The sequence below is a fragment of the Cucurbita pepo genome, chromosome LG03 (genome assembly GCF_002806865.2).
Source record: "Cucurbita pepo subsp. pepo cultivar mu-cu-16 chromosome LG03, ASM280686v2, whole genome shotgun sequence".
In the NCBI taxonomy this organism is placed as follows: domain Eukaryota; kingdom Viridiplantae; phylum Streptophyta; class Magnoliopsida; order Cucurbitales; family Cucurbitaceae; genus Cucurbita; species Cucurbita pepo.
In genome coordinates this window covers 8,109,123-8,136,365 of record NC_036640.1, presented here as the reverse complement: position 1 = coordinate 8,136,365, position 27,243 = coordinate 8,109,123, and the positions used below count along the sequence as shown (strand labels likewise).

At 33.9% G+C, this 27,243-nt stretch overlaps 2 protein-coding genes across 2 annotated transcripts; one reads left to right on the top strand and one right to left on the bottom strand.

Annotated features, from left to right (window-relative positions):
• Positions 1-10,271: 10,271 nt before the first annotated feature.
• Positions 10,272-18,496, top strand: LOC111790363 (protein ABHD17B-like). Its single transcript, XM_023671244.1, has 5 exons — positions 10,272-10,765; positions 10,937-10,973; positions 17,010-17,246; positions 17,320-17,367; positions 17,916-18,496. The coding sequence occupies exons 1-5, from the start codon at positions 10,461-10,463 to the stop codon at positions 18,315-18,317; spliced, it is 1,029 nt and encodes a 342-aa protein (XP_023527012.1). The 5' UTR covers positions 10,272-10,460; the 3' UTR covers positions 18,318-18,496.
• Positions 18,497-20,016: 1,520 nt separating this feature from the next.
• Positions 20,017-22,401, bottom strand: LOC111790370 (delta(7)-sterol-C5(6)-desaturase-like). The gene is made up of 3 exons (XM_023671254.1): positions 22,075-22,401; positions 21,034-21,339; positions 20,017-20,650 (listed from the first exon to the last, which is right to left on the bottom strand). The coding sequence occupies exons 1-3, from the start codon at positions 22,298-22,300 to the stop codon at positions 20,358-20,360; spliced, it is 825 nt and encodes a 274-aa protein (XP_023527022.1). The 5' UTR covers positions 22,301-22,401; the 3' UTR covers positions 20,017-20,357.
• Between the last annotated feature and the right edge of the window lie 4,842 nt (positions 22,402-27,243).

Sequence of the window (27,243 nt, the reverse complement as noted above, 5' to 3'; positions counted from 1 at the left end):
GCTCGGTTAGTGAGTTCATGCATGCATACGTAAACTGTGTGTAGAGAAGTATCACTCATCCCACCCTACCCAAAAAAAAAAAAAAAAAAAAAAAAAAAAAAAAAAAAAAANAGATATAATCACGAAAAATGGGTCCCATATGTAAATTACATTTCTTGACCCAACCATAGAGTCACTTACTGGGTATTCTTAAATACTCCATACGGAGGAAAGAAAATGCCAACAAAATTAAAAAACCACCAACAATTAATGTAAAAAAAACATAAAGAAAAGAAAAAAAAAAACGACAGAAAATTACATTCCAACCACATAAGTAAATGCAAATGTCAGAAAGCACCAAGCGCACGTGTGGCTTAGATTTTATGACAGTCTTTTAGCGAATAAAATTGACAGTACGTACGAATTGTCTTTTCCTTTTTTCCTTTAATTAATGATGGGGTCATGGTGTTCTTACCACATGTTTTTGGTCGGACGACATATCACTCTCAACACTAAATTCATCCAAAGGTTCCTAAATACATCACCAATGTGTTAGGTGGTGAATAAGGAGTAAATGTCGATGTCGATGTATTTAATTAAATTCTCGAGTATTTATCACTGAAATTGGGGACTTGTCCCATTGGGGCTACCCAAGGGACTTGTCTTTCTGTCGTTTTTTTTTCTTCTTTTCTTTTTTGTCATAATTTGTAAAACAAGTAATTTGAGTATCTAAATTTGACTTATTGTGGATGTGCTACAAGATTGCAAAAAATGTAAAAAAAAAAAAAAATGAAGTAAAATTTATACAAGGCAGCGTGTTGAGTGCATTACGTGTTGAATATATCAAGGAGGGACATGTCGTTTACTTATTTATAATTTTTGATAAATCCATGATCTGTAAATGAATTTTGTATTTAAAATTATACGGATACATTGGTATACTTATTTTGTTTTAATGTACTTATATTGGTGTATGTTTGTTCTTTGTTTTGACAGAGAAATAATTTACATAATGTTTATCTTCGTGTCTGCATAGTGATCTGCTTTTCGAGGTATGAGAAGATGGGTCGTTAGATGCATCCTTTCCAGGCAAGAAGTGTATAGAATTGGTAAGTCCGTCAATGATCATCTATATCATAGTATATTCTTTTAGAATTCATTGTAGACCCACGTTGAAATACGTTGTTATATTTTCCTATTTCAACTATGGAATTCTCAGAGGTTGTGACAACCCTATCGTCCTTGGTTCGTCATAATCTATAAAACATTTGTTACATGATTCTCACTTGTTGATCCATCCGTAATTTTCTAACATATTGCAATAACTCGTATCCCTTCTACCGTTGTAAAATGTCATCATTATACTCCTTAAATTTAATGTACTTAGTACCAACGAGATCTTAGCCACTATGGGATCTGGGATCTACTTCCTGAGCAACAATAGCCTAGTGTAAGTTCAACGATTAGTGGGGCAAATACTCTCCTATTGTTTTGGTAAGCAGAAGATAGAACTCTAACTTTCTCGTATTAACTTAATTCACGGGTAGAACACCAACTTATTCATATTATCTTAATACTCAATCTAGTCATTTATTTAGGACATCATTAGGCTTTACATATGACGACCCAATTTTTCATGTTGAGTTCGTGACGAACTTGTAAAAACATAAATAAAAAAGGACGGTACAATTTTTCGCGTTTAAAAAAAATATTAATACATTATAATTACAAATATAAATTAAAGTTGGAATACATTGAGCAGAGTAAATAAAACAACTTAAAATATTAGTTAAAATACGGTGTAGCTCTGTATGGAACCTTCTCTAGATCCCCGTCCATCTTCGACAAACTTCTTGTCATATGAAAAATATGAGAAACTTGAATGGGTACAAAGATTTAGTAAGTAGCCTACTTGAAGGCTGTCCTTAGGCTGTGCGAGGATACCCACTCTTTCTTATCATGTTCTTGACCTAGAGAACTTAGGCCCTTAAATCCTATTCTTGAATTCAGATTTCATCATGATCGAGCCTATGAATCTTGATCCTGAGTTTTCCGTTCTTAACCTTGAACCATGTTCTAGTTTTTGTTATTTAGTGCTCTCCTGATCTTCATGACCTTGGAGATTTATGTTAGAATGTGGAACAGGATTTAGATTCTAGATTTGGCCCACGTATCCCAACATCCGTTTAGATCAGGATATGGATTTAGTCACTTCTAGATTTGACTCATGGTATCCCAACATCCCTTTAGATCAGGATCTGGATTTGGTTTGTGACTATTAGATCATGGCAATCCACACGTCCCTATTAGATCAAGATCTTAGGTTGTTTAGAGTGGCACCTAGTACTCTCCAAATTTGGGTAGGCTTAAGACTAACCTTTACTTCTCGGGCTTCCTCGATTCTCATGAGGATATTCTTGTTTCATTTCTAGGGTAATACACTCTTATCAGTATCATGACCGTGAAGTCTTAAAAAAGGTGATATGAACCAAAGTATCTCAATCTTGCAATGAACTTCAAAGACGATGGGTTTCATTTATTCTTAGATGATTACAAATTTTGGACAAATGATAGTCTAGAAATATGGTGTTTGTTTAATGTATTTTCAAGACTTTTTATTTATTTGAGTTACATTTAGATAGTGGATAATTATGATAATAAATTATGAAAGTTACAACTCTTGAAATACCTCAAATACAGTTATGGGTTTTCATTTTTCATTTTGAAGTTATATAAAACTTTGTATATTGTCTTTGTAAGTTTGGTTTGAAACGGTACAAAATAGAGCATTTGTACTTCCTTTTAGTCAATAGTTAAGTTTTTTTGCAATTCTATTTAGTTAAGGTTGCATGTTTAGAATCATTTAAGCTTAACATGATCAATCTTGCTCGTGCAGTAATTCAAATTTCAATCAAGTGTTCTTCCGTTGTGATATTGGATCAAAAAAGTAATTCGAATCTTACTTTCCCTTGGAGTGATTCCTTATCGTTTTGAGGTTCTTGGATATTTAGATCTAAAAGCAATGAAATCAAATTGATTTTGAGGTTTTTGTTTTTGTGAACTAAGGGTTTGCATACCAGACACTTATGTGGGCTCTTAGATTCAAATGGTTAGAGTTTTCATATCAAAAGGTCACTTGATTGGTGTATAACATGAACATGACATCTTGCAATAAACGTGATGCAGCATCCCCCTAACATGGTGCAGAGTGTCACAATCGCATTTTCGAGGCAACAAACTTGGTGATTGTTCAACGTTTGTTCTAATCCAACGAACAAGCCAGTCGTGTGAAAATCAGACTTTGTGATCAATTTTGACGTATGGTCGAGTCTTGAGGCTTGTTTTGAGAGAATTTTTTTAGAAGATGTGGTTAAGACAAATGGTTGAAAATAAACATTGTGAAAGTCAATTTTATTAAAAACATGTGGGCAAGAGAAAATACAATACTCGGTCGGGAGAAGGTTTGATGACTACTCGGTCCTCCTATAGTAAATTTTAAGACGATTTACGTTTGACATGCTCAAACATAATTTCGTTAAATGGTCAAAACAAACCGAAAATACAATAGTAAATCAATACAACAAGAAAGCAAATAAAGGGTTTGACATGTCATGGGCATGCGACTATGTGCAACACATCCTGGACGAGCATGACCATAACACAGGACATCTCGTCTAAGTTAGGAAAAATGTGAGGCCTAAACATGACATCCTTCTAAAGAAACATCACTTAAGGCATCCCACCTAGAGAAAAAAATATGGGGTTGCATGAAACACCATGTGCTGAAAGATCATAATTAGAGTATTACCTAGCATTCATATGGGTCATTGTAATTGTAGGGCGTGAGGTGCATAATGTTCTTAGCTTATTTATATCCTTAGGGTAGCATTCTTGACATAGCTTCATGACTATCTCTAAGGTGATACATACTTGTGATACACCCTAACTTCAAGGAATGTTTAAAGTTCATAGCCCTAAAGTCATCCTATCATCTTCATGAGAATGAGTCTTTAATGACATCATACGTGTCATAATTTTCTTAAAATGGAAATTTCATGAATTCTTATAAGTTCTTTCGGGATATTTTCATTTTTTATTACCTGAATCTTGGTTCATACTCCAAAGAGGTGTTTTTGTTAGGCATAAGTTCATTCATGTCTTCATGCTCTTTAGTCTTAAGCTGTTTTTAGGGCTTGTGTTATGCTCTTCTCTTGGTACTTGTGTTTGAAACGTCATTTTAGTCTTATGGATTCTTGAATTCTTGCTCCAAACGCCAAGATTAGTTCTTATCATGAATCTTTAAGCCCTAATCCAAGTTCATAGTTCATGTACCCGTAAATTTGTCATAATAACTTTGTCTAAGTCTTTAATAATATCTTAGCATGATTCTTGAGGTCTTTAGGTAAATCATACATCTTTATTAGGGGCATTTAGGAGTAGTTTCGTCATTTCCTTAAAATCTTGGCTTACGCCTCAAACATGTTATAATGCCCTTAAATATTCGCTTTTGTAACGAATCATGATGTTTTGGAGTTCCTTTGTGCCTTGAAAAAATCTTAGAATTCTTACCGGGGGCATTTTGGTCATTTACCACCTCTTTTTAGTTTATTTTGAGGCTATTCGGCCTGACATAATTTGAAGGAGTCTAGGGGCATTTTGGTCATTTTACTCTTATTTTTGTTTTAGTCCCTAAACATATTCCAATAATTTTGAAACTTTGCATAACCCGGTTTATATCCATGAAAATAGGTCATATATAAAATATTAGGTTATTTGGAGTTCATTTAGTCCCTAACATACGCTTAGGCATGCAGGAGCATTTTGGTCATTTTACAATTTACCCAATGAATTCCATTGACTACCAAACTTCAAATAAACCTTAAAGGTCACCTTAGGCCATCTATTAAAATTTTATATCATTTATAGTGATTTTTGACGGTTACATGGTTTTGCCCTTTATCCATATCCAATAACCACAAAATTTCATATATACTCTTAATATCTCATATTATTTTTTGTTTTAAAATTTCGAGTAGTGAAGTTTATTTAATATATTATTTTAATGTCACTTAATTCTCGAGCTAAACGCTCGGTTTAGGGCCTTAACTCACAGACTTGGTATTTTTATACATTCCTTAAATGCATATTTACACATTGAAATCCAAACAATTTCTACAAGTATTTCGTAAGAACAGTCCAAGATAGCTACTTATCTTATTGTTAACGTTTGGGTTCTCGATTCTTTAGCTTTTGGGGTTCGAATCACTCCAATTTTTTTTGGGTAGATCCATATTAGAGTAGTTTCTAAAACCATAAAAACTTTCTTTTAAGTGTTGGTCTAGATTAGGTTTATTTAAGAAAGGCTGAGGGAGGATCGAGTTAGGGGCTGACGTGGATGGTTCAATTAAACCGGCCACATCAACATCTTATTCCCCAAAACAGGAGAAAAAAAAAAAAAAAACANTTAATCCTGAGCTAACCATGAACTCCTGTTTATTCGGAATTATCCTTAGATTTGCATGGGTGAGAGTGGCTCTAGTTCGCCGACTCAACAGGCCTCCCATTTCAGGGGTAAGACTGGGTGAATGGCTGGGGACGTGGGGTGCAAGACGGAATTCACTCCTACCCACTTTTAGGGATAGTAGAGAGGTAGTTTCTTAAGTACTGACTCCAGGTCTTGAACAAGGGGCCCCACCCTCTCATTGGCCTGAGAGGGATTCGGTTTACTGGTTGGACCACAAACCAATTGTTCATGAGAGGATCAGTGGAACATGAGGAACAAGAAGTAACTTCATGGGTAAAATGGTAAATTGACCCAGCTCTATTTATGAACAACCTGTGAAGGATCGACTTACTAATCATGGTTATATCAGATGGACAGAAATATATCTATAGTGAGGGGAGTGCAACTACTAGGCTATAGTGGAGTGTCCTAGTAGTTAACGAACGTTGGCTAACAAGGTTAATGAGTTTAGTCGGTTAATCTCGGATCGTTGGAGCCCATGATCTGTAGGTCCATTAGGTCTCCCTGCTAGCTCATATCGGACTAAACCATAGACGAGTGTGACGAGTGAGTTTGAATTCAAATGAGGGAATATGCCCTAAATATATACAATATATTTAACTACATTTCTGTTTTATTTACGAATTAAACAAAAAGAGAGAATCGGAGATATTTAAATAAAATTTAAATATTTTAATCAATGTGTCGGAATTGATTGGAATTCACATTTGAATTAATGTTAAATATTAATTAAATTGTTTAATTAATAGTTTAATATTACTTTAATTTGAAATTAATTATTTAAATTAATTGTTGAATTAAAATGGAGAAAGTCAAAATGTTGACTCCACTCAAAATGGAAAAATCCAGTTATGAAATTTTGAGTGTCAAAATTTGATAATCTCAATTTTACATGAACACATGAACATGCAAATATGACTGTATAAATAAAGTAATTAAAGTACATGGAAAACTTTCTTGAAAAAAGCTTGAGAAAGTCCCTCACAAATTCTCTCTTCACATGTACTAAATTCCTTCCAAGTTTAGACACTCACTCGATTCCACAATCCCATTCTAAGGTCGGAGAATAATAGGGAAGACACTAGTAGTGGTTCGAAATCGGTTCGTGAGGAAAAAGGGATTTGAACTAAAAAAGGTTAGTACTCAAACTTCTTTAGTTTTCATACTTATGAACATGCTAGTTAATTTACTATAATTGATGTTCTTAAGTGCACGTGTTATAGTAACACCATCACTATGGCCATCATGCTCTAAGCTTAGTTTCTACAATATTGTGTAATGGTTTTCTCCCTCAGTTTCTTCAAGAAGCTAAAAGATCATGCTGCAACGAAGAGTTAGGGACTAAGAAATCGCCTTATCGTGAACTGTAGCCAAAGTTATAAGTTGTGAAAGTTTGTCGAAAAATATTATCCTCGTTGGAGTTCAAACCTAGAAATCTTTTATTGGGCAACCGATTCTAAAGGATTTCAGAGTTCGATTTCTTCATGAGATCTCTCCCTTGTCTTCCTCTCAAGCCCAAGAATTCATTTTAGATGGATGAATTCTCACGTATGCCCCTAATTTCTCGATTCTTTCTCTCAATTTCTTACCCAAATTTTTGCAAAATCTGAAGCTTATTGAGCAACTCAATAGGGAGCTCCTCAACTCCCGAATTCTTCATGAAATCTTCTCCTCTTGATGCTACGAAGCTACAGAATTTGTTAATTTTGCCCAGAACTTCTTATTTATAGCTTAAGCTTGCACCACGTTTGAATCATTCCAAAATTGTGTCTATTTTGTGCTTAAAATTTTTGGAATGTACATCAGAAATATCTATTACGACAAGGGGTTCACAAACTTTATCCTTGAATTATAGCAATTGGATTTAAGCGAGCTTAGTCCTCTTGATCATTTTCAAATTTCAACTCAATCCAACGGCTGGATGAAGAGATACTCTCGATTTTCTGGAACTAGTTGAATATGGTACAAATTTTTAATAATACGGATAAATCTGTAAATATGTTGAACTTCGGTGTTACTTCGATAATTTCTTATTATTATTATTATTATTATTTACCATTCTTCTAAAGTATGAAATTCATAGTTTCTTACAAATTGGAAAAATGACCTTTTACTTTTTACGTTCAATTTTTACTTTTTAAACCTTATCCAAAGGTCTTTAGTCTTTATAAAAACTTGTTCGGACATTGGAATCACTTAATTATGCTCCTTATCTTTACTTGGGTCCCTTAATCTTTTTCTAGGGTCCTTTAAGCTTTACTTACGCCGCTTAAACCTCTCAAGTTACCTTAACTTGACTTGGGATACTACGTTGCTAACTTTCACATATACACATGAACATCTACCCTTCTTGAAGCCTTTGTTGAAGTGCACGTCATAGGCATGTGAATCAAATTGAAGATTTGGAATGTAACTCATTGTATAGAGCCATCAAACTCGAACAAAATGATCACGAAAGGATTTTAAACTAAATGAAAGTATTATGTGGGAATAGACAGTAGAGGGTGTTTGTATCAAATGTGAGAAGTCAAGATCTGTGTAAATTCTAGCAAGTCAAGATCTGTGTAAATTCTAGGAAGTCGTCCAAATTTGCACATATAGTAATTTAATTATGACAATCTAACCTAACAAACAATTCATAACATAGTTTACTATAATTAATTTCAAAGACAAATAAAAATGATTTAGAGAGTATGACACTGTAGTTTTATAGTAGTTCGACCAAATTTGAGCTACTCTGTTACCCATGTAAAATCTCTTAAAAATTTGAATAAAAGTTTTATTTATTTATTTATTTAATTCTTTCCACGAAATTGAGGCCAACTTCTAAATCACTCTTTTTATGAACTCAAGAGCAAGCTCGTTCCATTCTACGAATTAGGATCAAATCATTAAGAATTTTAGAACTTTTAGAGGACATTTGGGTTAATGTTTTGTTTATGATTCTTGGAGAAAAAAAAAAAGTATGGAAATCAAATAATTGTGTTGAGCGTTTAGCACGAGACATGCTCTCAGAATTTCATATAATATTTTACTATATATATATATTTTTTTTTTGTGGAGTTAAACCGACCACCTTAAAATAGGGTTACATCCTAACTATACTCTACATACCCAACTTAATACGAAATAAGGTGTATTGATCATATCACAAAGACTTTATGGTAGAGATAATAGTGTACCATACCTGTTTAAATTTAGAGATATTTCACTGTATCTTTCAATTTTAGAGTATTATTTTAAATCTTTTAAGTTATAAGGAGTGAGGGGTCGTTATGATATTTATAGACACATAGCTATAATTTTTTAATTGACAATAAGTTATTTTAAGTTTATTTTCAAGACTATAAATAGTCATTCATTTTGTTGATTTAACACGGCCAATTTGGATACTAAAATAAAAGTGACAATTTTTTTTTTTTTTTAAAGTCATGAGATTGTTACTTTGAGTTTCTTGTATTTAGATTTGTATGGTATAATCATTAATCTTGATTAAGTTATCTTGTGGAGTGATTCGAATTACGAGATTAGAAACAAGTTTTTTTTTTTATTCTTGATCTTGATCATTAATGTAATCTATTAAAAAAACTTTATATTAGGTTGATTTTTATCATTTTTGGGATTATTCGATAATTTAAATCTAAAAATCTTGTTATTCAACATTGTTAAATCAAATCCAAAGAGTTTCATAAAAACTACTCTTAAAAAGATAAAAAATATTTAATATTTGTAATCGATGTTAATGATTGTCCAATGTTTGATATTTAAACTTTATGAAATATTAATTATTAATATAATATATATGGTGGATAAATAAGAATTTTTTAAATATTATTAAAAAAAAAAACAACTCGACAACTCAACCCAACCCAAAAATATATGGTTAGGTTGTGATTTTATTTGAGTTATACTAAAATGATAAAGGGCTCAATTTAATATTTAATATTTAATATATTAAATATAAAGAAAAGTATTTAATTTAAAGAGTCAAATACATATTCAATATATTAAAAAAAGACTTCTATTTATATTTAATATATTAAATATATTAAATAAAAAGAAGAAAAATAGTATTAAACAATATTAATATATTATATATAAAAAATATATTTTATTGTAACATTAAATATGAATCTAATTAATGTATATTATACCTTAAATAAAAAAAAATATTTGACTCATTTGTTAAATATATTTTGAGATATTTTATGGTATTTTTAAATATGTTTCAATAAAATATCTTAATATATTGAATATATTATTTGATAATTTTTTTTCCATAAATTTCTCCTTTTTTTTGTTTTAAATATAAATAAAATTAATGTCAATTATTATATTTGGTAGCGTGAATGGTTTATTCCCATACCATTACTAAAACGATTATTAGAATATTTTATAAAATGAAATTCAAATTTATTCAATTTAATTGGCAAAAAAAAAAAAAAAAAAAAAAAAAAAAAAAAAAAAAANGTAGAGCCCACAGAGAAAATAATGCAGGAGAAGTGGGGCCCACACTCATTTCATTTTAGATAAAGGAGATACCATGAATCTTAAAAGAGACGCGATGTACTAGATAGTATCTCACTCTCTTTTGTCGTCAAGCAACTTTGCAAAATTTCAATTTCGACTTGTTTAATCCCCACGCTCCGCCGCCTCCACCTTCCACGCGCCACCACCTCCATTTTTTTTTTTTTTTTTTTTTTTTTTTTTTTTTTTTTTTTTTTTTTTTTTTTTTTTTTNCTTTCCAACTCCCTTGGCTCCACTGTTCCTCTTTTTTGAATTAGTGGAGAGCGAATTCCAACTCCTCTCTCTCTCTCTCTCCTCTCTCTTTCTATGATTCTTTTGAGCCAAAGCTTAAGATCTGAGTTAGGTTTTAGGTTTTGGATCGGAATTTTGAGGGAGTAGGGCTGTTGGGGGCCTTTATGATTCCGAGGCCTCTGATGAGAAGAAAACCAAAATGGGGGGAGTCACTTCTTCTATTGCCGCTAAATTCGCTTTCTTCCCGCCTAATCCCCCCTCTTACACTGTAATCGCCGACGAATTCCGTGATGGCCGCTTATACATTCCCGAGATTCCCAGACGTGACGATGTTGATGTTCTTCGTCTTCGAACTCGTCGAGGGAATAATATTGTGGCTGTTCATGTTAAACACCCTAAACCCTCTGCTACTCTGCTCTATTCCCATGGGAATGCTGCTGATTTGGGCCAGATGTTCGAGCTTTTTGTCGAATTGAGCGCTCGGCTTCGTGTTAATCTTATGGGGTAATTTTTCCTGTTCTTGTTCTTTTTATGGTTGTTTGTTGAAACTAGCTGCAGCCAAGGCATTTTCCCCCTTGTTTAATTCTGTTTGTTCTACAAATCTCTTGTAGCATTATTAAAACTGCATCTACTTGCTGAATTTGTTCATGATCCTTTACTTTGTATCTAATGCAGGTATGATTATTCTGGCTATGGACAATCAACTGGAAAGGTAGGATGTCTTTGTCTTTGTCTTTGTCTTTGGCTTTCTACTTTGTAAATTTGTGAGTATTGCCTGTCTAAATGTTCAATTATTTTGGATGTTTCTTCCCAAAAATGTAGCTGGAAAAGAATTGATGCCATCATATAGTTGTGTTTCAAACTTTATGAATATGCATTTTTCAAGTTTTGGTGCCGGCTTAAATTGGGGTATATGCATTTTTGTGCTTTGAGGACATACTAGCCTACTTCTCATAATCTGAAATGATCAAGAGGACGTTGTTTCTCTTTGAAGTCCAGATATTTTAGTATCATTCATATTTTTTTTTATTCTTTTCGTTATTACGGAAAATTACCCTTTTCGTTCACTCGGTTTCATTAATATGTACGTTAGGGGCATGAGTTTTCAAAATGTGCACCCCGTGGTTAGAGAAATAGGATTAGGCCTCTTAGCTAACAATTTTTTTTTTTTGAGTTTAACAATTTTAAGGGTCGAACCATTGATCTTGAGGATGTTAATTCTATGTCTACTGAGTTATGCTCAAATTGACTCTTAACAAATCTCTTATACTCTAAATGGGAAGTTACCCGATTTACAATTAGTTGACATGACAAGCTAACTTGTTACAAAAATGATGACCTGGCTGTTAGGACGGCAAAACAACACTCACTTTCGATCCAAGTGAATACAAACAATAAGAGAGAGAAAATGAAAGGATGAATATTGGCTAGAGGTTTATATTGAGGACTTCAAATATGTACATACCCAGATATAGCTATCTACAGTATATAACTACCAATCATATATAGCTTTACCCCTTTTAGTATACATAGTTATTTATTGTTTAGACCATTTACTACATGTGTCATTTACACTATATAGTTTTACTAGATATAACCATTGAGTAAACTATTAATAAGCAACAAACTCCATACCCTAACAATTCTCACACTTGCAAACTGGTCCAGTCAACCAAGAATTTCATTCTCAAACGATCATCAATATCTTCACTACACCATACCAATTAAGACTTTGCACAACCTCAGTTTTCCAACATCAACACATCTGGTCAATATGTCTGTTGGATTCTTTGCACCCTCTATCTTCTCTAAACACATATCACCTTCTTCCACTAACCTGCGAGTGAAATGATATCGTCTTCTAATGTATTTTGTTTTTGAATGATAGACTAAGTTTTTCACCAATGGTATGACACTCTGACTAACTGTACAAAAAATCTTCTCACGTGCTTCTTGCCTAATTCTTAGATATTTTGTTATCCATATCATCTCCTTTTTAGTTTCAATTATTGCCATGTACTTAGCCTCAGTAGATGAAAGAGCAACACAATTATGAAGATTAGACATCCAACTCATCTCATCATCTATGACTTGCTCCCACTTGGTTGTATCCTCCAATTGTAGGGTCTCATCAAAGGACTCTGGTTCCCCTTCATCGGTCAGCATCAGATAGTGTAATGAAGGTGAATACTTATTTGGTACTTTGATGGTTTTGGATGATCTTCTCACTCAGGTGTCACTTGCTGCACCTTTGGTTCCTTAGCAACAGTCTCAGAAGTTTCTTGAGTATCTGCTACAACATCACTAGATGAATTTTTTCGCAACTCAACATCTACTTCCACTTGCTTCGTTGTCCTAGAACCTTTCTTCTTTTGTCCTTGTACTAGACATTTTCATCAAAAGTCACGTCACAATGTCTCAAGACTTTTTTGTTCTTGTCATCCTAAAACCTGTACCCGAACATGTCAGAATCATTGTTTATGAAGTAGAAATTCACAGTCTCAGCATCAAACTTGTGTCTCTTCTTTGGATCAATATGAACATTTGTCGTGCATCCAAAAGTTTCCAAGTGAGAGTGCTTGAGTTCTTTTCCTCCAGACCTTTTCAGCCAACTTGAACTCCAAGAGTACTGATGGCTGTCAATTGATCAAGTAGACCGATGTATTTACAACATCGACCCAAAATGTTTCTGACAATTCAGAATGAATACTTGTACTTTTTGCCTGCTCATTCAATGTTTTGTTTGTCTTGCCTTACTGGAAACTAATGATTTGAATTTTGCCTTGTCATACTCTCCCCCATTGTCAGACCTCAGACATTTGATCTTCAAACCAATCTGATTTTCAAATTCAGCTTTCCACTTCTTGAAGGTGGCAAACACATCTGACTTGTGTTTTAGGATATAAATTCATACCTTACTGCCGAAATCATCGATGAAGGTGACGTAGAACTTTGATCCATCAAGTGATAGAACTGGAGATGGTCCCCATCGTCTGCATGGACTATTCCCAACTGCACTTTCTTCAATTCTCTGGCAACTCCCAACTGCACTTTCTTCAATTCTCTGACAGCTTTTGTGAAGATAAATTGTTTCTGTTAGTCCACAACGCAGCTCTCACAAAGACCCATATCAACAGATTTCAAGCCTTCTAAGACTCCTTTCGTAGTGAGCATCTTCATTCCTTTGACGCTCATATGTTCAAGTCTATTATGCCATAGACTTGAATTGGAAGCTCTCTCAGCAATAGTAGTCATGTTTATACACCCGGTAGTGGTGTATAAGGTTCTAGATTTTGTGTCACGTGCTATCACCATAGCACTCTTCACAATCTTCCACGAACTCTTCCCAAATTCAGTTGCGTAACCTGTGCTATCCAACCGACCAATAAAGATCCGTTTTTTTTTAAGACTAGGAATATATATGACATTCTTTAATGTCCACTGATTTTCTTTGGGAGTTTTTATGCAAACATCTCCCTTTCTTTCCTTTGATCTCCAAGATTTTGTTGTTTGCAAGATATGCCCTCTAAAAAATTTTCAGATTTGAAATTCTGAAACAATTTCTTAGTTGGAGACGAATGAAAAGATGCACATGAATCCAAAGTTCAAGATTCAATCGAACTACCCACACCGAGGATAAGAGCATCCTCAATGTCTTCCGCTCAATTTAGAGAATCATTATTTTCCAATTTGTGATTCTGCTTCCTAGTCTTGTACAATCTACCCGAAAGTGAAAATTTTCGCCACTATTCTAACACATTACATTTGGGTTGTTTGAAAAATTTACCCGGTTCTTTGATCTCGATCGGCTTTTATTTGGGTCCTTCAATTTACTTCTTCCCCTTTGGTCAACACTGAGAGTACTACCAAATGAATCCCCAGTTTCTCATTTGTGAATACTTTTGCTGAGAACTACATCTTGGATTTCATCGAACCTCAGTTTCTCAGATTCTCGAGAACTTATGATTGCAACAACAACAGTATCCCAAGACTCAGGTAAAGATGACATCATAATCGATGTTTTAATTTCATCTTCAAAATTAATTTTCACCGAACTCAGTTGATTTATGAATTCATTTATACGATTAGCAATAAATCCACCTCCAAACATTTGTAAATTGAACAATCTATGCATTAAATACACCTTGTTCATAGTCGATGGATTTTCGTACATATTCGTCAGTGGCTTCAACAGATCTGATGTTGTCTTCTCCTTTATGATGTTGAATGCCACGATTTTGGACAGTGTCAATCAAATCAACCTTAGGGTCGGCCGATCCTTGAGCTTCCACTGCTCCGTGATCATGGTATCTAGGTTCACCTATGTTAGAGGTTCGTGAAGATATTTCTGGTATAGATAATCTTCAACTGCATCTTCCAGAAACTAAATCGGATCCATTAAACTTCTTCATTCCAATCTTTGAGCTTTCCATCTTCATAGATCGTGGTGAATCTCACCTAGCTCTAATACCAGTTGTTAGGATCGCACGACAACACACTTTCGATCTAGTTGAATACAAAAAACAAGAGAGAGAAAATGCAAGAAGGAATATTAGCAGAGGTTTATATTGACGACTTCAAGTATCTAGAGAATACAAAGAATACATAAAGTACATTTTCAAAGAACTGCTTTTTACCGTACATAATTGTTTACTTTATATACCATTTACTTTATATGTCATTTATCCATTGGGTAAGCTATATAGCAATCTCCATAACCTGACACTAGCAACCAAAGTTCTCTCTCCTCGCTTTTCCCTTTTTCTCACTCCATGGTTGACGGCTTCCCCTCTCTTCAGATTTCCATCGCCTGTGCCTCCCCCTCCCTCTCCTGTCAACAACCCTCCCTTTGTAATAGAAAGCAAACTCCACAAAAGAAGAGGGAAGGAATGTAACAATCGTTGGGAAGAGATCTCAATAGCCACCTTATCTAGATTCTTAACGAACATTCATTTACTTATGGTAAGAAAGTTCTTTGGATGTACTTTATTCTTTTTTTTTTTTTTTTTGTTGGGCGACTTGGAAGGAACATAACAATTGTCTCTTTAATGAAAAGGAAAGTTCTTTAGATAGTTATTTTGAACAAAATTATCTTCCCTATGTTGTCTTGGTGTAAATGCGTATCCTTTTATAGTCTCTCTACTCTTTTGACTAATTGGAGATCTCTTTTGTAACTTCTTTGGTTTGAGCTATGTCCTTTTTTAAATTTCATACATCTATGAAGTTTGTTTCTCATAAAAAAAAAAAATTAAGGAAAATGAGACAGAAGGAAATGAGGCATCATCGAAGCCCCAAGAAGAAGTTACATAAAAGTTCCCTAGTTGCTAAATATAATAGAAGTAAACTAATTTCAAACCACTGTTCATCTAATGGGATGAATAGCCTAGGAGGTTTTTAAACAGCCTCGTAATTAATGAATGATATTGCAACAGAAATTTTAGTTTGTCTAAATAAAATTTTGCTTATGAACTTATAAGCATATCAACTTTAGTTGTAGATATTTTTATATTGTTAGTCGAATAACAATGTTCGCTATATCGTCAATGTTTGAAATTTATTTAGCTTTGTGAGTTTATATATGCTCTTGTTCTTACCGGTGCAAACCCAGACAATTAGTTTCTTACCTACCTGTTTCCCAAATTATATATTGCTCTGATGTGAAAACATTTTGTTCATAAAATGCAATATTTGTAGCATTGCATCTTCATGATGCTTCTTGTCAGTTATACTATGATATTCAGCCATGTTTACTGCGCAGAGTTGGAAGGAGGGTTGTCTGGAAATAATATAAATTCTAACTTGAAACCTCAAATTACTTTCTGAACCAGCAATGTTCAGCTGTTGGTTGATTGGAATAGTTAAGAGGTCCAATACAGGATCTGCATATTTCAGATTTAAAAAAGAAAAAACTTAAATTTTAAAGCATTATACCTATGTAATATGACTTTGCTTTAGCTTTGATTATTTTATGGGATTGTCATAACTTATCTATAGTTTACTTAGTGGTTATACATAGTAGAGCGCTGCTTATTTATAGCTTGATTATCATGTTAAGTTATGGAGGCTAGCTTAATAATAACTTACACCAATGTTATACATAGTAGAACTATATATATGTATATATATGACATATAAAGTAGAACCATATATGAATATATATGACATATAAAGTAAATGGTCTCAGCAATGCTAAAAAGCTATATTTGGTTAAGCTATATAGGTAGATGGTTATATATAGTAAATATAACAATGTCTATATCTATCAATAAAGCTATATATGGTAGATAGTTATATACATAGTAAATGACTATATCTATCAATAAAATTATAGGGTAGATAGTTATATATATATAATAAATATAGCAATGACTATATCTATCAATAAAGCTATATATGGTAGAGAGTTATATACATAGTAAATGACAATATCCTATCAATGGTAGATAGTTATATATATATATATATATATATATAGTGGCTATATCTATACACGTCAGTCAATGCTTTGAAAATGTTGAAAATGTTTATGTATTCTTTATTACCGTACATAATTCAAGTCATATAAGCTAATATTTCTCTTTGCATTTTTCTTTGTGGTGATCTAGATCTTGCATTTTCTCTCTACTGTTCTTTGTGTTCATCTACATCGAGTGTGTGTTGTTGTACGGTACTAACATATCATTGTCATTTTGATGACGGCTGAGTTTTGCCCCTCATAACATTTTATTCTATTTTCTTTTTGGAACAGCCAACTGAGTGTAACACATATGCAGACATTGATGCGGCATATAAATGCCTCAAGGAGAATTATGGGGTAAACGATGAACAACTAATATTATATGGTCAATCTGTTGGTAGCGGCCCTACTCTTGATCTTGCGTCACGATTATCAAACTTGAGAGGTGTAGTTTTACATAGTCCAATCTTATCTGGACTGAGGGTATTGTACCCTGCCAAACGGACTTATTGGTTCGATATCTACAAGGTACGTTTTGCTACTTTGTTATCACTTGTTTAATTCAGAAGATACCGTCTTACTGTTCTGTTTCCTTGTTCAGAACATCGACAAAATTGGTTTGGTGAACTGTCCAGTTTTAATCATACATGTAAGAATATCTCCCTCTCTCTTTCATATACAGCCCATATTCTTGATTGTGCAATGATGTTTTTTTCTTAACACATAATTTGTTAACTATCCAATCTGTTCGTCCCTTCAGATCGACTGCATGGTCTCTAACTTAATGGTTTCAAATAATAGGCAGAACAAATAGACTAGGAGTAGACTAGGAGTGTACATCCAACCCAACAACCCAACCACCCGAACTAACCCAACCCGAATTCTCAAGAAGTGTCGGTATTTAGTTGTCTTTAGTTTTATGACAATGTTGAACTATGTTAAAATGTTACAATTTTCCCTTATTGTTGTTGATGAATTTGTTTTTTTTGAATGATTATAGATTGATTTGTGTTTGTACTTTTAATATCTAAGATTGTAAAGAATAATTATGAATTGTGGATAAATAAATTTTTTTAAAAAAAATAACAACCCGACAACCCAACCCGAACTTTTGGGTTGGGTCAAAAAAATCCCTCAACCCAACCGACCATGTACACCCCTAAAATAGACTACTGACCGAATGTGTTTGATTTACAGGGGACAGCTGATGAAGTTGTTGATTGGTCCCATGGAAAGCAGCTGTGGGAGCTTAGCAAGCAAAAGTATGAACCACTGTGGATAAATGGAGGTGGGCATTGCAATCTTGAGCTATACCCCGAGTTCATTAAACATTTAAAGAAATTTGTACAGTCACTTGGAAAATCAAAAGCATCAACAAATGGATCTGAGAAAGCTAAAGTAGAATCAGACAACCAGAACAAACCATCTGAAACTGGGTCTTTAGATACGTTCAAAATGGTTGCAGATGTTCCCGAAGTTTCCCGAAATAGTTTAGATAGTCGTCTTGAGAAGTCGAAAAAAGCAAACAAGCCTGAGAAATCTCGTATGAGCACTGATCGTGTCGATAGGTTTAGGAAAAGAAAAGGCTTAGTATGGTAATCGATTATATCAGTTCATCACGAAATAAGCCATGCACTAATCTTAACTGTGACCCCTTCTATAATTGTTTGTGATTCCTTCTTGAACTTTTCATTTATATCCCTTTTGTACAAACAGCAACAAGTTTTTGCAGATCAATTATTGGTTAGATGGATTTCCCTCTACACCTTCCCATTCAATTCCCTAACTTTAAGCATTTCATTTGGTGGTTGGATGTTTTGGGAGGTAGGGTCAGTGGCTTTTTCGATGTCAGAATTGCATGCACCACTCGTTATGTTGTAGTCAAAGTGAGTGAATACTTTATATTTTTGAAAGATGGGAGGTGTTGACTGTTTTGGACAATGTGTATTGCCTTGAAAAGATGAAAAAAGAAAGCAAGTTGTCATTGTCTCTGTAATATTAGTTGCTTTTCATAATGCTTCATATTCCTTCTTGCAGTGGAAAGCTGGTAGAATGTGTTGAAATGATAATTAGTCTAAGCTTTTATGAGTTGCAGAAAGTTGTAGCTAATCATAGTTTTGAGGCCCTCATCTCATGTTGTTTAATATATTGAGTTTTCTCAAGGGATAAAATGCCCTTACTTTATGGTTTCTTTTTATGTTATGTGCTTTGGAAAGAGAGGAAAAAGGGGAAAACTTCCTTTCTTTTGTCTTTGAACACTTCAAAAGCAGTAAAATATTACAGCTGCTTTGCTTTTCTTTTCTACTTAGTTTATGATTTAATCCTTGTAATTTAAAAGTTTAGCAATTTAACTTCTAATGCTGTAGAAGTGGGGTGGGGCGGGGCGGGGCTGGGCTGGGCGGGGAGCGAGTTTCAGCCCTTTCCTTGCATCATGCATATGATCTATCTTTCGTTAGTCTTGAAGACTTCATCGACTCAAAGAATGGCTTATTGAGTGAATAAAGGTGTGAGATCCCCCCTTGGTTAGTGAGGAAAACAAAACATTTCTTATAAGAGTGTGAAAACCTCTCCGTAATAGACGTGTTTGAGAGAGAAACAAAGCATTTCTTATAAGGTGTGGAAACCTCTCCTTAATAGGCGTATTTGAGAATGATACAAAGCATTTTCATTTTTTATAAGGATATGAAAACCTCTCTCTAATAGACGTGTTTGAGAGGGAAACAAAGCATTTCTTGTAAGGGTATCTCTCCCTAATAGTCGTGTTTGAGAGGGAAACAAAGCATTTCTTGTAAGGGTATCTCTCCCTAATAGACGTGTTTGAGAGGGAAACAAAGCATTTCTTGTAAGGGTATCTCTCCCTAATAGACGTGTTTGAGAGGGAAACAAAGCATTTCTTGTAAGGGTATCTCTCCCTAATAGACGTGTTTGAGAGGGAAACAAAGCATTTCTTGTAAGGGTATCTCTCCCTAATAGACGTGTTTGAGAGGGAAACAAAGCATTTCTTGTAAGGGTATCTCTCCCTAATAGACGTGTTTGAGAGGGAAACAAAGCATTTCTTGTAAGGGTATCTCTCCCTAATAGACGTGTTCGAGAGGAAAACAAAGCATTTCTTGTAAGGGTCTGAAAACCTCTCTCTAGTAGACGTGTTTGAGAGGGAAACAAATCATTTCTTATAAGGGTGTGGAAGCCTCTCCTTAGTAGACGAACTTCAAAATCGTAAGTTTGACAACAATACTTAACGGAACAAAGCGGACAATATCTACTATAAGTAAGCTTGAGCGGTTTCATTCCACGATTAGGGGAAGTCATGAATTCCATTCCCCAAACATAGTCATTTCCTATTTTTTCACCAAAGTTTTCATTTAAATATGATACACAAAGATACAACTAATGCCTCCATAAGTTTTACTTACCAATAGCAGCAGCAGCAGCAGCACATAAGCCCTGTGGATTCCAACTCCGTGATATTGAATGCTTTATTTGATGGTATGAATGGCTTCACCAATTACCTCTGGAATGCCAATTTATTCTGCAACATACTACAACACCTCCCCTCATCAATAACCAACTTGATTTACATTAAACTCAAAGAATCACCAAAAGCTATAGCGAGTTAGCAGTTGATGTCGAAGCAACCAATCACGACCCCCTGGCTTCTGTATCAATTGGGTCAAGAAGCGTACCGAACATCCAATCCATCCATATGGAGTAATGCCCATAATTGTATCGGTATCTCGTATGATGAATCGTGTGGTAACCAGCACCCATAACTGGCCATATTTGAGCGTGGATACAATCGTGAATGTTCGTCGTCCATACCACCTCGAAGAATAGTAGCACAACATGTGTTCTAAAATGAGTTGGAATGAGAAATAGAGCAAACAAATGAGGTATTGCTTGCAATATCCCATCAACAGGGTGAAATGCTAAACCTGCCCATTCAAAAACACCATTTATCAGAACATCTTCTAATAAAAAACAGCTATAGAACTCCCTGAAGTTTCTATCAAAACGAAGAACAGCTTACGAACTACATGTTTTCATCGTAAAAATCGATGACAAAATAATACACAAAAGCACGCTAAAAGTCGAGTTCATGCGACAAGCTAAGTCCTAAGGTGTTCATGCTAGGCCAATGTATTTCTCAAATCAGCTTGGATCAGATAAAAGTGTTCTAGGTTGGTTCATTCGTTCGTATTCTGGTATCTCGTACAAAGTTCTACACATCATACGAAATCGAACAAGAAACACATATGGCATACAATCTATTTGACATGAATATGCAAAAATTGAGAGAAATAGATTAAGAACTTACCAGCAAAGGGAGAGAGAGTAATTTTCTTATTGTAAATATGATGTTTAGCATGGAGATACTTATAAAGAGGCTTTATATCATGCAGCGCCCTATGCATCCAATAAATACAAAACTCTACAAAGGCAAGATAAGTAACTATATGGAAGGCATAGGCACGCCATCCGACATCGAGTACCCTCGGATAGCATTTCGTCCAATCATGTTCAACCACGTATTCAGAAAACGTCGGAAGGATGCAGTAAAATGGCATGGCCTTGATCGTTACAAACATTTGAAAGAGCATCAATTTATTAGATGGAATAGAATCTGCAAGAAAACAACCATTCAGCTATATACATTCATAACATATAGCTTCGTTTCGTCATGAAAGATATCACGAAAGATATCGTAACTCGAAAAATGAGTTACTTGGATTCTTACATACTCTATGAATAACAAGTTCAATGCTTCAATGCTCAACATAGCCACCTACCAACACATCCCCCACTAGTTTCTTGCAATTAGTCACAACCAAAACAATATCTAAATCACAAACATCATATTTTCCATTTGAACAACAAATAAAACATCCTTAGTTTAACCGAGAAGAAGCTCCAAACATAATATATCATCCATTAGCTCTAAATTATTATGAACATATGTTGTTTTTTACAGTTCTTTTTATAACAATCCAGCTAACAAACACAGAAAGAGGAATCATCAGCTTGCACAAATCAAAACAACCCTTTTGGGAAATCTATCTGACAAGAACATGTAGATGATCCAAAAACACTGTGGACTAGTAATCATTTACAATCTAAACCAAAATGAATCAAATATAGCATGCAGTTGAAGATTATAGCTCCAAGAATCTGGAAGTAGTGAGTGAAATTAGTAAAAAGAAACACAAATCCAGATTGTAAAAGGGAGTGAACAAAGAAGTAAGTGAATTAATAGAACCCAAATGAGCAGAATTAGAACTGGTTGATGGAGCAGTTGAGAAATAGACACAAAAGGGGTTAAAAACAACACAAAAAGGAGCAAAAAGAAAAAGGCAAAGACCTTTAGGAACATAGACATTGCGTTTCCAGTAATAGATGTAGAAGCACCAAAGAAAGCCAGAGAAGAAGTAAATTAATAATCCACCAATGCAGTTTCTAAGCCATGTTTGAACAATATGAGGAAATGGGTCTAAAGTAAAGGCAGGAAAAATGGTTCCCAAAACAATGCGGTTGTAGAAACTAGTCTCCGCCACAAAGAGCTCCAGATACGGCTGTCCGCCGCCCATAGCCGCCGTAATTAGCCACCGGAAAACAGAGAAAAAGCAGTCAAATCAAAAGCAGAGGAAGTTGAAAGAGAAAAAATAGAGAGAGTCTGAGTTGGAATGGAAAAGGGTCGAGAGAATTTATAGCCCAAAAAGGTCCCCTGCTATTGCAGTGATGGGAAATATCACTTTCTCAACACACTGCCTATGGGTAGGACCGGACCCCACCCGACCAAACCAAACCAAACCAAACCAAACCCGACCCTCCATTTTCAGATTGGATGTCCATTGTCCCTTCAAAATGGTAATTTGAGGGTTTCCTTTTCTGGGGCTGGAGTTTTGGTGTGGCGCCACACTCTGTGGGCACTGCCAGCCATGGCCTAAGGTATTTGCAATTACTACACCAAATGGGGTTCTGGGATTTTCGGGTTAACTGGAAATTATACATTTTTTGAGTGTTGGTTTTTGTTCTTATCTCAGAGAACGAACAAAAAAAAAAGGTTGATTTTGTTTTTTTGTTTGTTTGTTTGAATGGATAGATTTGTTTTTGGGGATTTTGAGTCAAACTTGTAAAGAAAACAATTAAAAAAAGACACTTTGAACTTTGAAGTAAGAAGGGATTGGAAGTCCACATGTTCACGTCAAATCCTTGCAGATTTGAATATGACACACACAAGTTTAGGGAAAAAAAAAAACAAAAAACAAACAAACAACAGATAAATCCCACGAACTCTGCCATTTTCAGTGATGAGGAACAAAGAAAGAAAGAAATATTGCTAATTTGTTACACTTTTTTTTTTTTTTTTTTTTTTTTATTTTCTTTATTTTGGTTCTTGAGTTTCCTTTTCTATTTGAAAATTTAAAATATTTATTTTAATTAAATTTAAATAATAACTATTTCAGTCTCTACCTTTAATTTGATATTTAATTGTTTGATAAATATAGAGTGACTCAGTTTTTGATACTCTCAAGTCACACATCTTAGTTGTTGGTGACTCAGTTTTTGATACTCTCAGTCACGCATTGTAGTTGTTGATGCGTAGATTTTCAAGTAATAAAAGCATTCAGTTTCATTTGAAAATATGCATGCATAACATATTTACCGTAAAACAACAAAATATTATATGGATGATATTGGGGACATTTTTAGGCCCTCAATTTGATCACGCCATCATTTTTTGTCCTCCACTACGAAAAATAACTCTAAATGAATATAAGGATACTTAGTAAGTATGTAATGAGTTTTATTCTATTATTTAAGTTGATTTGAAAGGTTCATTACCAAGTCAAAGACTTTCTTCCAGACTAGCTTTTAGGTCGTGCTAGACAATTCCAGACTCTAAGTAAGTTTCCAGATTGAGGCCTAACAAAGCACCTAACAAAATAGTCAAGTGCTTTCAAGACCCTACACACCACATAACATATTAGTTAGGTGCTCTCGAGGGTCTAATAAACTGAAAGGTTAATTATTGCAGTGCCTTAATAGACTATCAATGTATAACGTACATATGTCTAGGGAAGGTTCACTATTAGAGATAGAGCTACAAACTTTAATAGTCCCCACATTGTATAATTATAATGAAGTAACCCTTCGAAACACTATCAGATAGTAAACGACTAGGTTCATGAGTATGGATAAGCCGACAAAACTCCCATCTATCTTCACACAATAATACACGTCACACATGAAATAAAGCATGATCAAAGAGGAATGTAGTATCTTAGAATTAGTTGTAATCACAAAGAGATTGATAATCAATCTACCGAGCATTGTGTGTCCCATGCTGGCTAGTTGCATATTCACGTGCACTCACACACTTTATGTTCAACCCCTCCACCATGGTCCACTATGCACAACAAATTTAACATTTGAAATTATGAATTTTCTAAAAATTTACCTCTTCCGATCAAACTCCGGTGAAGTTTCGTTGAAGGTCCTCTCGATTTCTCCTCTTCAAACTGGCTCCACTCTTCTGATCAAACGAGGTGATTATGAACATGATAGGATCCCTAAAAAACTTGAGGAGATGACTCGAAAAATATTCTCACTAAAGAAGAGATATGTTCGTGAGAAAACCAGACAGAAAAATTGTTCGCTTAGGGGAGAAAGAACACAATGTGATACCAATTTTAAAGAAGGAAAAAAAGATTTATGCCTTGAACCTTCTTTTATAGTTATTTATTTTTTAATAATAATTTTGATTATTTATTTACAACTAAATATTATCCATGATATAAAAAAGTCAAGATTGTTAGTATAACTTTGAACCATATCTGATTGACATATGAGAGGATATGTTCAAGTTATAACCTAAAAGGGTTATAGTATATGGATAAAGTTATATGTCTTATCTTGACAACACTATTGATATGAAGTACTTTGTAATTGTTACAAATTATTTGATCCAAATCGTTTATGTAGAGACATGTGAGTGGAAGTATCCTATACAATGAGTTTATATATGATTTGACCCAGAAATATTTAACCTCTCCTTATAAATTCGTTAATTGAGAATATTACTATTTCACATGATCATCATATGCAACTCGATCTTAATCCTAAATAAGTTATGAACTCATGCCTAGGCTTATCCTTTAATTTGCATAAGTGAGAATGACTCTTGTAGCCGATTTAATATGCCTACTATTTTGGAGATTTGACCAAACAGGGAGTTGGGACATAATATCATGAGATAGAATTCACTTATTCCCGGTAAAAAAAGTAATGAGTTGTTTTTTAAGTACTGGTTTTGGGACTTGAACACCCCATTTCCTTGATCTGAGAGAGACTTGTTTATGATTGATTCATAAACAAATTGTTAAGTAGAGAATCCACGGTACTTCAGGTGAAAAATGTAATTACCTCTAGTCGCGTATAAATAATTCCCTCGGGCAAAAAAAACAAACAATAAACAAAAATGGTTTTAAGCGGATTTAACGGAGAATGTTGGACGGAGGAATTTGTCATAGTAGGTCAGTTAAATGTTTCCTTTTTCTCTTATTCTGATTTTATTACCTTATCTAGATTTTCTTGGTTACCCATTAGTTAAATCTCTTTTTCTTTTATTTTGATTTTGTTACCTTATTTACATTTTAGTCAGAAATCAAATAACAATAACCATTAACGTAACCATTGCATAGCCATGACTTCGGTAAATTATATACCATTTACCAGTAAATTGCATAGCCATACTTTCAGTAAATTGTATACCATTTTTAGAAAAGAAAATTAGAATGGATTGAAAATGGTCAGAGTAATTTAAGAATTAAAAAAAAAAATGCTCATGATATTCTTAGAAAAGAAAAAAAATTAGAATGGATTGAAAATGGATCCGAGTAAGGTAAAAAAAAAAAAAAAGAAGTTCAAATTGGTTCATGATATTTTTGGAAAGAAAGAAAAAATCAAAGTTGATTGAAAATGACCAAAATTACGGTAGAACAAAAGTAAAAATATGAAAGTATAATCTAATGGAATAATATGGACTTATTTTTTTAATTTAAGATTTATTACCGAACACAATATAGATTTTCATTGAAATTTGATTTTTTTATTGACTCAATTAAGTTTATATTCAAAATAGGTGAAGGGTGTGAAAATGAATTTGAAAGATGAAAGCAACCAAATTTGGAGCTAGAAAAGACTTTGGCCAAAGTCAATCAAATAAGTGTCGTTACTATAGGATAAGGCTAGAAATTGTATGCGTTACCATTTATGATATATGAGTTATGATGATGTATAAGTTGTATGGTAGGATGTCGTATACTAGTATATGATGATGTATGAGTATATGGTGATGTAGAGTTATGATGATGTATGAGCTATGATCCTTGAGTTATGATGCTTGATGATGTGTGTAAATATATATTTTGATGAATGACGTATTTGATATGCTTGATGCATTTTATGAAAATATGATAATTATGATGATTGCATGACGTTTTTTTTTAATATGTTAATGTTTTCTATATTAAGTATGTTATATGATGATGAGTGTCATATTGCATCATGTCGATAGACCGACATAAGACACAATCATATGAGCATAAAAATGATATTAATATAAATATCCAACGAGCATGTGTTACTTAATGTAACAAAGAGATGAGACTAGAGGGTTGTGTCAGAAGAGACGATAATATGAAATTTAGAGATATTGTATGTTCATAAGTATAGGGATACTTCTCTAGAGACGATGAGTGCGAACGTGCACAGTATAATGATGGTGGTGTTCATGGGGAGCATGACACTATGGGTTTTGCTAACCTCCGAACGTCGTTGCAGATTAGCTTGACTAGAGAGGGTCTAGGGGGTATGCGAGCCTCCTGGAGATTCACACTCAAACGTGTGGGTCGTGTATAAAGAAGTATTACACATCCAATTTATCCGAGACTAGAGGTCACCCCTAGAGAATAGAGATAGGTCCCAAGAGCATGATGCATGTGTTTGCATTTGCATGACCCTTTTATGGTGGGACCACTTATTCTTCGAAACACTCAGGCTGTGTGCCACATAATTTTTCAGGTAAAGGCAAGGCGCACATATACGGAGGACGACGGCATCATGAAAAGAGACAATAGCATCATGAAAAGAGACGATGGCACGTGCATAGGGTAAACTAATATTTAAATTCCTAGTATTAAGTTAGAATATGTTGTTTTGCATTTCATCATTTAATTTTTTTTTTAATTTTAGTATTTCGTATTTAAACACGTAAGATCGTGACTGTGTTTTTCAGAGAAGAGTAACCTTTAAATGTTTACGACATTTACACTATAGATGAAATTTTCTTTTAATAGTTCTTTTTCCGCATAAGAGATGAACATGAGACGTTAGTAACAACTCTGAGGACGTAGAAATTTAGAGTTATTACAGCTTACATAACTTATAACGAGTGCATACGAGAACAAAATTCTTAGATTAGGTATATGAGATTGTTAAAACCATTTTATAAGCTTTCTTTAATAAG